Source organism: Vulpes vulpes, chromosome 12 (genome assembly GCF_048418805.1).
Source record: "Vulpes vulpes isolate BD-2025 chromosome 12, VulVul3, whole genome shotgun sequence".
NCBI classification, from domain to species: Eukaryota; Metazoa; Chordata; class Mammalia; order Carnivora; family Canidae; genus Vulpes; species Vulpes vulpes.
In genome coordinates this window covers 181694320-181705246 of record NC_132791.1, presented here as the reverse complement: position 1 = coordinate 181705246, position 10927 = coordinate 181694320, and the positions used below count along the sequence as shown (strand labels likewise).

Genomic DNA, 10927 nt, shown 5'->3' with positions numbered 1-10927 from the left:
GGGGCCGGAAGCGGCCCGGGGGGCGCGTCCGCCCGGCTCTCCTCCCCGGCGGGCCGGCGGGCGGGGGCGCGGGCGCGGGGAGCGGCGGCCGACTTCCGCTTCCGGCCCCGGGGCTGGCGGATCCGGCGCTGCGACCCGGCGGCAACATGCGGCCTCTGACTGAAGAGGAGACCCGCGTGATGTTTGAGAAGATGGCGAAATAGTAAGGGCGCGCGGAGGGGCAGGGAGATGCGTGCGTGGCCGGGAAGGGCGTGGGGGAGCGGGGCGCTGACCGCAGGGCCCCGTTTGCCTTCAGCATCGGCGAGAATCTCCAGCTGCTGGTGGACAGGCCGGACGGCACGTACTGTTTCAGGCTGCACAACGACCGCGTGTACTACGTGAGGTGAGGCGGCGCGGCCGGGCGCAGCGGGCCGGGAGGACGCGCCCCCCGCCGCCCTCGTCGACGCCTCCTTCCCCCTCGCCCCTTCAGTGAGAAGATCCTGAAGTTGGCCGCCAACATCTCTGGGGACAAGCTGGTGTCGCTGGGGACCTGCTTCGGGAAATTCACCAAGAGTCACAGATTCCGGTTACACATCACAGCTCTGGACTACCTCGCACCCTATGCCAAGGTGTGTGGGGTGGCACCGCGTCGGCCCTGGGGAGGAAGGAGTCCGCGGTGAGGGCCTCGTCGGAGGGCGGGTCCTCGGGCAGCTTTCCGCCGCGGGCCCCGGCAGTGCGGGTCGGTGCCGGCAAGTGGAGGGGTTGCCGGGCTTGGCTTGCTGCGTGCGCCTGGCGGGGCTGCGGCTGGGACGCCTGAGGCCGCCCCGCTGCAGTTGGGGCCAGCGGAGGAGGAACGCCGGGGCAGACGGCTCCCCAGAAAAGCAAATCGGTGTCTTTGGCGAGAGCCTGGTGGGATCCGGAAAAAGAGCTCGTAACTAGTCCGTGAGTCGCAGAGTTGAAGAGCCGCCTGGCAGGTCTGTTGAGGGAGTGAACCATTTGAGATGACCCGACCATCCCTCTTTCTTCTCCTAAGATGCTTTCAGGAAATCAGCCCCAAATTCAGCAGCTGGCTTATCTGCAGGGATACGGCAGTTCGCTTTTTAAGGTCTCTTGGATTTAATCGTTTTGTTTTGTTTTGTTAGTATAAAGTGTGGATAAAGCCTGGAGCAGAGCAGTCTTTCCTGTATGGGAACCATGTGTTGAAATCGGGACTGGGTCGAATCACTGAAAATACTTGCCAGTACCAGGGAGTGGTGGTGTACTCCATGGCAGACGTCCCTTTGGTGAGTAGAGTTGGTAGCTGTTATAAAAACCGAGCATCTTTTTAATCAAGAAGGATGTATATTCAATCTGTGCGCTTCAGAGACTAAATTCTCTGCACCTTTCGAATTTCTTAAAGAACTATATATTTTTGATCGTTTCTTGATTATTTCTATCCCTCATTGCGTGCCTTTTGAATGACTCGAGTCAATCAGTGTCTCTTCTTTTGAATCCCAGGGTTTTGGGGTGGCAGCAAAGTCTACACAAGACTGCAGGAAAGTAGACCCCATGGCGATTGTGGTATTTCATCAAGCAGACATTGGGGAATATGTGCGGCATGAAGAGACATTGACTTAAAACGAAATCATCGCAAGGACTTATGGCTGTGTGGAAGGGCCTAGCTTTGTTTCCTGTGTCTGTGTAGGCTCCATCATCATGTTGAATTTTGTCAACACTGTGACTTCTTCAGGGACTTCTTAGTTTAATATTCTCACTATTACGGACGATGCAGGTTGGATTCTTACACGGAAATGGCTCAAAAATCGTGTTTCAGATCTTTGTGACTAAAAAGAATACTGTGTTTTATATTTGAATCGAGGGCTGCTTGTTTTGAGTAACAGGTTCTAAGTCATTCGAGCCGAGGACAAGAATAGCTAGCTTATTGTTATCTGTGATAACACTATTTTCCAAACTCATGATAAGACCACAATAGATTTTCTTCATTATTTTTTAATTCCATGAAAGTTAGATACTGCCATATTAGAATGGTAGGTCACATGTGAGATTTTACAAATGAAATTTGGATAAAGTAATTTAATTTTTTCTGCTAATTTTCTATATAGTAGATGCTGTGTGGTGTGCCAGAAAACCTTGGATTCAAACCCCAGTTCTGACACCTAGCAGCTGTATGACTTTGGAGGCATCATTAAACTTTGATAAGCTTATTTTTTTTTCTTTCAAAAAACAGCTTTAACCATCTACCTAAGAATGGTTTTTAGAATTACAAATCATGTTTATAAAGCACTTAGCCCGGTGCCTGGCTCATGTTACATATTAAATGGAAAGAATTATTTTTATATTGCATATACTGGGTATTTCTGTTACTAAGGATACTAAGGATAGGGTCTCATGAGTATAGTTTGATTATATATCTTGGTTCTTATTCTTTTCCTTAGATGTTTATGGTCCTAGGCTAATGTTATTTTCATCACCATGATTTCTTAAAATGTAATTTCCCTTACAAACCTTTACTTACCTGACTGGACTAGACAGAAAGCGCTAATCAGACACTGAAATAATTCAGCTCCTCTATCCTTGCCCATGCCTGCCAAAATTATTTTTGAAATTATTAAAATGTTTTTTAAAAATTGAAAAATTCTACCAAGTTTTAAGAAACTGCCTGTATTTAAAACATTTCTTTAAATACATTGCTTTTTTTCCTGCTTATTTTAAATTCCAAAGGTGACATCTCTAAAAATAAAATTTTCAAATACAAAAAAACCCCCCATGTTTTTGTATGCAATATGTAAACTGAGATTTATATGTTTTTGTCCCATTTTTTTTCAACTCTTCTCCCTCCCAAGGTTCTGTTTAACCCTCTAGATAGACTTAGTAAAGGTTAAGGGACTGCTGCATGAAGAATAGTATTTTGATGGTAGCATTTAGTACACACTTTAGTAATAGCTAATATCAAAAGTTGCACATTATTTTATTGCCATTTTGAGGCAAATTGGAGAGGAAAGGAAAGTAATAGACTAAGATGTTCTAACAAGATAAATTGATTTTTTTTTCCAATAACTTTATAAAGCTCATTTGACTGAAGCTTTGACAAAACTTCTGCCCCAGAAGAAAAGAGCTAGGGTGCTGTAGTCATTGTGGCTTAGCATCTTGGCTTTTTTGTGTCTGTAGTCTTTGGGACATTGAAGAGACGCTTCAAGAAATACAGCTGCAGGATTCCAGAAAGAACAATAACAAGGCTCTGAGCCGTTGACCACCAGTTCACATAGTTATAGTTTGATTGGAGAAGGAAAAAGTCAGCCATCTTCCTCATGCGGGCAAAGTTGTAGTATCGCCACATGTGAAAGATATTGTTCTGCACCTTCCGTGTACTCTCCTGTGGTACAGAAAATGAGATTTTTTTAAAAAGATTTTATTTATTTATTAGAGACAGAGAGAGAGGCAGAGGGAGAAGCAGGCTCCATGCAGGGAGCCTGACGTGGGACTTGATCCTGGGTCTCCAGGATCAGGCCCTGTGCTGAAGACGGCACTAAACCACTGAGCCACCTGGGCTGCCCACAAAATGAAAAAAATTTTTTAAAAGATTTTATTTATTCATTCATGAGAGAGAGAGAGAGAGGCAGAGACACAGGGGAGGGAGAGGGAGAAGCAGGCTCCATGCAGGAAGCCCGACACGGGACTCGATCCTGGGACTCCAGGATCATGCCCTGGGCCAAAAGCAGGTGCTAAACCACTGAGCCACCCAGGGATCCCCATGAAAAAAATTTTTAAAGATTATTTATTCATGAGAGACACAGGGATAGAGAGAGGCAGAGACACAGGCAGAGGGAGAAGCAGGCTCCATGCAGGGAGCCAACCGGCTGAGCCATCTGGGTTGCTCCAGAAAATGAAAAAAAAAAAAAGAGTCCTCCTTGTCTCCCAGCTAGTCTCACCTGGGTGCTCACAAGCACTAATCTAAGTTATCTGATAGTTGAGTATCTTACTCATAATTTTATGATATGTAATAAGTTGGTTATTGTAGTTAATAAAGCTGGTTTTGCTGTATATGAAAAAAGGTCTTTAGTTTAAAAGGACATGATTTTATAATGAAAAATTTCAGTGCTGAAACCAGAAAGCTCTTACCAGAGTATTTCTAGATTTAGACACGTACTCCGTACATCGTTGCCATTCCAGTGATGTCTTCTGTTCTTTGTGTATGGTAGAAGATGAGGGCCTGCAAGCTTCTTATTAAAGGACCAGACAAGTCAATATTTTAGGCTTTGCAGGCAAGCAGTCTCTGTTGCAACTACCGAACTCTGCTACTGTTAGCACAAAAGCAGTCATGTGTAACTGTCAAATGAGCAGAGCTGTGTTTCAGTGAAACTTCACTTACAGAAACAAACAATGGGCTTTTGTGCATTGAAAAATACTCTCGAGAAAGTGAAAAGACATTCCACAGAATGGAGAAAATGTCTGCAAATCAGTTACCTGATAAGAGACATATCCAGAATATATAAGAAAACTTACAACTCAATAAAAAGACAACCCAATTTAAAAATGAGTAAAGGTTTTGAAGAGTTCTCCAAAGAAGATCTACGAATGGTCAAAAAACATAAGACGCAAAGCAAAACAAAACAAAACAAAACAAAAAACACTCAATGTCCTTAGCCATTAGGGAGACCATTCAAAACCGCAAAGTACAACTCCACAGCCAGTAGGATGGCTGTAATAAAAGAGACAGTGGTGACGTGTTGGCGAAAATGTAGAGAAATTGAAACCATCAGATACTGCTGGTGGGGGGATCCCTGGGTGGCTCAGCAGTTTGGCGCCTGCCTTTGGCCCAGGGCGCAATCCTGGGGTCCCGGGATCAAGTCCCGCATCAGGCTCCTGGCATGGAGCCTGCTTCTCCCTCTGCCTGTGTCTCTGCCTCTCTCTCTGTGTGTGTCTATCATAAATAAATAAATCTTAAAAAAAAAAAAAAAAAAAGATACTGCTGGCGGGAGTGTAAAATGGTTTAGCCACTGGGAAACAGCAGTTACAGTTAAAACAGAGATACTATGACCCACCAGATTATACCACTTCTTGGTCTACATGTACACACAAAAACTTCATGGGTATGTGTTATTCATAATAGCCAAAAAGTGGACAACCCAAATGTCTACCAGCTCATGAATGGATAAGCAAAATGTGGTATAGTCCTAGAAGAGAATATTATCCATAAAAGGAAATGAAATACTAATAGATGCTACAATATGGATCAACCTTGAGAAGACCAAGTGGAAGGAGCCAGAAACAAAGGCCACATTGTATGATTTCACTTGTACAATGTACAGAATAGGCAAATTTATAGAAACAAAGTTAATTAATGAAGGATTGACCAGGACTAGGGGAGTGGGGGAAGGAAGAATGACTAATGGGTATGGAGTTCTTTTTGGGGTAATGAAACTATTCTATTTTTCAAAATATTTATTTATTCATAGAGATGCAGAGAGAGAGAGGCAGAGACACAGGCAGAGGGAGAAGCAGGCACCATGCAGAGAGAGCCTGACGTGGGACTTGATCCAGGGTCTCCAGGATCACGCCCTGGGCTGCAGGCGGCACTAAACCGCTGCGCCACCGGGGCTGCCCTGAAACTATTCTAGAATTAGATGCTGGCGATAGTTGCAAGACCTTGGGAATATACTAAAAACCACAGAATTGCACATTTTAAAATGGTGAATTCTATGTTAATCAGGCAGTGTGCCAGATGTGGTTTGTGTGCCATAGTTTGCCAACGTCTGTTATAAAACAAGTGAGGAATTTGAAGAGCTCCGAGTTCCAAAAGGCTTTAGATCCCCATGCTTATTTGGTTTCTCCCCAAATGAGCCTTCACTCAGATGATATTATGGATTTCCAAGGGTGTTTCCACAGATGTTTCTCCTATAAAATAGTTACCTCAATTGCATCCAGAGTATCATTCAGCCGCTTTCTTTCATTCTTCTGTTTGTGGTCCATCTCAGGCCCCTCATAGAAGACTCCAAAATTGAGGTACACTTGCACAGAACCAAAGTGGTTTTGCTGATTTTTTAGACAAAGCTGATAAAAACCTGTAGGAATCCCTAGATCATTACTAAATCTCCAGCCTTTGTTGATCTACCACCCTCTAGATTTCCCTGGAGATACTTGTTTACCAGTATTAAAGGTACTACTGTTGTACCTTCTTTTTACTTAGGAAGTACAAAGATCCAGTTTTTGATGTGGAAGACCTTAAATGATCTTCCATGAAACTTATTTTACTAAGTATGTTACAATATTGTCTTGCTAAATAGTAGTAACTTAGTTCTATAAATTAGTAAATTTGTAAATAAATTTAAGCAAGTTAGTTCTATACTAGGTTGGAAACCATGTTTTCTCCAGGTTTTTCAACTTATGTTTCTCACATCTCTTATTGAAGCTCTTCTGCTTAGCAAAATGAGTTGAAATTAAGAGCATGGTGTTTGCCTGCTTCTTGTACGTCATTAGAGCTGGGGGATGCCATCTTGAATTTGAAATGAGAAAAAAATGATGTGAAAAGCTATCCTGCCAGAGTAATTTCTACAAGGTGGTTTGTACAGGAACTGATGGTTTAGGATATGTACGAGGGCTGGCTCTTAACTGGGGTTGCTACCTGTGTGTGTGTAGGAGTGGGGCAGAGTGGGATTAGAAAGGTTTGGCCCCATATTTGATTGTCGAAATGACTGGAAGGCACTACTGGCATGAAGGGGCCAAAGATGCTAAATATCCTAGAGTGTTGAATATTCTGTGCTACACAATGAAGGATTGTTTTATGCCCTGGTTGAGAAACATTGTCTTTTTCCCGTACACCTGGTTCCTGGTTGGTAGAGAGGGCAATTAAAACTACCCCGTGCTGGGGACATCTGGGTGGCTCAACTGGTTAAGGATTTGCCTTCGGCTTGGGGCATGATCCTGGAGTCCCGCTGCGCTACGGGCTCCCTGCTCAGTGGAGAGTCTGCTTCTCCCTTTCCTTCAGCCCCTTCCCTAGTTTGTGCTCTGTCTTGGGGGAACGGGGCGTTGGACCAAACAAAACTGACCCATGCTGTCCAAGGTGGGGACAGACTCCATCTGGCTATAGAAATTTCCTGTGACTGGAGAAGTGCTTTGTTGTAGAGGTGTAGGTATTTTCATGGCTATGCATTTCCTTTCATTCTGAGTCTGCTGTTTAGTAACTGGCTCAAGTATTCTGATAACTAGAAATGCTATCCTGTGAATACATTTGTCAGTTGGAATTCTGTATTATAAGTGGGTCTGTTTTGGTGACTTTCTCATAACCTGATCACTTGGAGACAATGAGATAAAAATTGAGCTTCTGGACCCTGGAGGCCCTGCCCCAATCTGCCAGTAGACTGCCTGCTGCTTAATGTCCTCTGCCACCAGCAATCTCCAGGAAAGATTTGATGTTGATGTTGAAGGCTGGTTTTTGGTGTTCAAGGCTGTTTAGTCCCCCTACCATTTGATCATCCCTGTGTGAAAAAGCCAGAGCTTTTACATCTCAGGTACTTAAGTAATTTCAGTACTTTCCTCATTCTTGACCCAGTTTCAAAGAAACTTAATGACTATTACAGTAGCTGTGGTGATGAAAACAGACCTGTCTCTTTGGTAGAGAAGTTAATCTGGCCCCGAACATTCTGAGAGGAGTCTATGAGGAAACCCTGTGGCGTATGTGCAGTGGCAGCAATATGCCGGTCATGTGACATTCCCACTGTCCGCTGCACCTGCCAAGACAAATTAAAGGGGGAGAAAAGCCCCTGTTGCATCACCAGGAAGCTAACTGGTAAGATTGACATTCTTGATCATCAGCACAGTGCTTCTCCATCAGAGATGGCACCACCCAGTTCTCTCTGGGAATTTGGATTGAGACAACAGAGGTGCTGGTGTAGGGGAGATAGCAATCCTGAACATTCTCTGTTAAAAACAGTACTGCAAGACAAACTGCCCAAAATGCCAGGAACACTCCTGTTAAGACCTGTCTCAGAATGTACATCTGGTGTGTATGGATCGATATGTGTGTCTTTGGCTATAGAATTCTTGATTGCACCTGCTTGGTTTTGACGCCTTGGTGGAGTCCCAGACCTGGCCTTACTTGCTACTTGACAGCAAATAAATAAGGCATTTGGTAGGCACTTGTCCCCAAGCTGGGTCTTGATAAGCCCAGGCTACAGTGAGCTGACGAGTAGCTACTGTTCTTATAAATTCAGGAATAAGAAATTTCTCTAATAAGCTAACTTAAAATACGCTTTGACTTACAGTGGAGTGGAACAAGATCAATATAGTCTATTACTATGTAAACAAACTTTAGAAAGCTAAAAGTTTTCTAAGATAACAAAGGAAATGAACAACTGCTGACTCTACTGCTGAGTCCACCATCCTTGGGCACTGTGGTGAAAGACCAACAGATGGATAAATGTACTTGGCCTGGAAACAGGCAACTTGAAAACATTTACATTTCTGAAGAAAAAGAGAAACCCTGAGCCAGTGATTCTTTAGTAAAGCAGAAGGGTAAATGTTGCTTCCCCAATCCCATACACTGAAATCTCAGGGTCTGTTGCCAAAGGCCATGTTAAGTTTTCATTTGACTTTGTACCATATCCACATTGTTTCAGTATTTTAAAAAAATAGATTCTCTCCCCTCTCATCTCCAAATCTGAGTTAATATATGATCACCTTTCCAGGAAGAGGCAGTCTGTTTGTCCCATGGCTTTGAGCACACCTTCATTGCCCCCAGAAGTCAAGCCATATGTTCTAGTGATTATTCATCCAAAAAGAGTTTCTATCTGAATGCAGGTCCATTTCACTATGAGGTAGGGCATCACAGCATAAGACAACCAGAATCTTGTATTTGAATAAAACCTGACCCACTTTTACAAAAGGAAAGAAGCAAAAAAACAAGTCCCCAGTATGGCCAGAGGAGCCCATGTACTCACCTCATAACTGAAATAGAAATAGCCAGTCTGGCGGGCAAATTGCCAGAAGCATTCTGTTCCTCCTGGAGTGATCATGATGGCAAAGTCAGATCTATCCGCTCCATCAAAAAGCAGCTGGTCCCCAGAGCCACTGAGGGGTTCTGTCTTCTGGCTCCTAGCAGAAGTCACTAGGTTCAAAACTACCAGTCCAGCTCCAAAAAGCAAAGGGAACATGCTGTTTTCTGGAGACTCCTCTGCAGGTGAACTGCTTGCAGTCTAGTGAAACCAAGTAGTTTGGACAATTGCTAGGGTAATTATTAACGTATAAGTCACACTTAGGCCAATTTCAGGGCCACGCATGGATATTCCCATGCTTGGCTCACAGGAGGAGCTTTCGTTTTTACCTCAAAAACTCAGTGGCTTCCCAAACCTACCTCATGGGTGCTAGAGAGGATCTACTTCAGAAGAGGCACTTCTGTCATTCCTGTGGGCTATCCTGTGTCAGTTCTTCCTTCTTGGGAATAAACACTGGGTAAGTTTATTTACAACCATCTGAATATCCGGACGTTTACCTGGAGATTTGTTTCCCCTATTCACATCAAGTTGCTAGATGATACCTGTTGCTCTGATAAGACATGTGGGGCAAAACTATTTCAACAAATTTTTTTCTGCACAGTGCTAGATCTTAGCAAAAAGCACAGCACAGATGTGTGTGCAAAAATTTTAATGGACAAATAAAATGAGCAAGAGGCAGCGGTCAAACTCCTCCACTGATAATCCTCATTCTACTTTTCCTCTAAAAACACACTTAAAGACTATATTGTTCAAACCCTCAATCCTTCCTCTTTTATTTATGACTTCTTCACTCACAGCAGCAAAAAGGCTCATTGAACACCGACTTCATGGCTGGCTTTAAGCTAAGAGATTTACTTGCTTCCTATGTGTTCTCACAACAGCACTGGGAGGGAGGTACCATCATCTACTGCCTTAGAGCTAAGGAAATGAACATCCAGAGATTCCGAAGGCTGCTCACTGTCCCAGAGGCATAGCTGGTGAGCCAGGGCCCCCAGTGAATCTCACATTCTACCCTACCAGGACAGTGTTTCTGTCCGCCTCTGAGTGCTGACAGTGCCTAAATGTTTTTATTTCAGCCATAATCTTAAAAAAACAAAAACAGCATTAGCACCTTTTAACCAAGTCAGAATTCATTGCATTGATTCCCGAGTAGTTATACCTTAAGTGTTACAAGCTACTACGCAAAGACGACTTTATAATTGTGTTCAGTTCTAGCGAAGGCCATGTGACATCATAGTACTCTGCAGGCACAGTGGCTCTACAACAGTCTTGCTAAGGTGAGGGTGGGAGAGACTAGGATCACTTCTCAATGCATAGGCACCCCCCGCACCCCCATCCACATCCTATCACTGCTACAGTCTTAACATTACCCATGTCATGAGCAGTGACTTAGATTCAGCAAAACAATAATCAATTCACAGTACATTTTATAGTTCTACAAAAGCTGTAGGCATAGTTTTATGTTGGCACACATTTCAGGAATACTATAATAAAAATATCCCTGAAGTTATGTTAACAAGTATTAATGGACTTATACATTTCTCAATTTGAGAAACACTGGGAAGGATAGATATCCTGCTTCCCTAAATGTATCACTTCCCTAAATGTAACATCACTCTTCTACTTAGAGAGCATGGTCTAGTAATACGAGTGGAGGAGATAAAAGCTTCTGGGTCCTAACCCCATTTAGAGGAAGACCACAACTAGTTGCAATCAGATCAAGAGAGATCTGGGTCTCACTTTTTCACTGTAACTTCATTTGGGGTTAACTGGTGGAAAATCAGTAGTACCAAATCCCAAAACATGTAAATAGATAATAAAGCTGTACAAAATTTCTAACTTGTAGCTACAGGATGAATTTTAAAACTGTAGCATTTCTTTATACTTTGCCTTTCACTCACTCAAAAGTGAGAGAGGGGGAATTTTGTCCCCAAAATGTTATATGAAGGGGAAGGACA

General features: G+C 43.4%; 2 protein-coding genes across 3 annotated transcripts; one reads left to right on the top strand and one right to left on the bottom strand.

Annotated features, from left to right (window-relative positions):
- Window positions 1-49: 49 nt before the first annotated feature.
- NIP7 (nucleolar pre-rRNA processing protein NIP7) lies at window positions 50-2739 on the top strand. The gene is made up of 5 exons (XM_026011583.2): window positions 50-202; window positions 296-382; window positions 470-608; window positions 1122-1262; window positions 1477-2739. Exons 1-5 carry the CDS (start codon window positions 147-149, stop codon window positions 1594-1596), a joined length of 543 nt encoding a protein of 180 aa, XP_025867368.1. The 5' UTR covers window positions 50-146; the 3' UTR covers window positions 1597-2739.
- TMED6 (transmembrane p24 trafficking protein 6) lies at window positions 1951-10915 on the bottom strand. Of its 2 annotated transcripts, XM_072731622.1 has the most exons (5): window positions 8916-10915; window positions 7580-7706; window positions 5890-6041; window positions 4099-4199; window positions 1951-3352 (listed from the first exon to the last, which is right to left on the bottom strand). In XM_072731622.1, the coding sequence occupies exons 1-5, from the start codon at window positions 9126-9128 to the stop codon at window positions 3286-3288; spliced, it is 660 nt and encodes a 219-aa protein (XP_072587723.1). In that variant the 5' UTR covers window positions 9129-10915; the 3' UTR covers window positions 1951-3285. The 2 variants fall into 2 exon arrangements, with proteins under 2 accessions (XP_072587723.1, XP_025867366.1); XM_026011581.2 differs by lacking the exon at window positions 4099-4199.
- Window positions 10916-10927: the final 12 nt, after the last annotated feature.

What these genes read in the sequence shown, in the direction of transcription:
- TMED6 (XM_026011581.2), bottom strand. Translation starts at nt 9,128, where the DNA reads ATGTTCCCTTTGCTTTTTGGAGCTGGACTGGTAGTTTTGAACCTAGTG. An exon ending in ATTTCTATTTCAGTTATGAG is followed by an intron (nt 7,707 to 8,915) that starts GTGAGTACATGG and finishes TTGTCTTGGCAG; the next exon opens with GTGCAGCGGACAGTGGGAAT. An exon ending in CTTCTCTACCAAAGAGACAG is followed by an intron (nt 6,042 to 7,579) that starts GTCTGTTTTCAT and finishes GGATTCCTACAG; the next exon opens with GTTTTTATCAGCTTTGTCTA.
- NIP7 (XM_026011583.2), top strand. Translation starts at nt 147, where the DNA reads ATGCGGCCTCTGACTGAAGAGGAGACCCGCGTGATGTTTGAGAAGATG. An exon ending in TTTGAGAAGATGGCGAAATA is followed by an intron (nt 203 to 295) that starts GTAAGGGCGCGC and finishes GTTTGCCTTCAG; the next exon opens with CATCGGCGAGAATCTCCAGC. An exon ending in GACCGCGTGTACTACGTGAG is followed by an intron (nt 383 to 469) that starts GTGAGGCGGCGC and finishes TCGCCCCTTCAG; the next exon opens with TGAGAAGATCCTGAAGTTGG.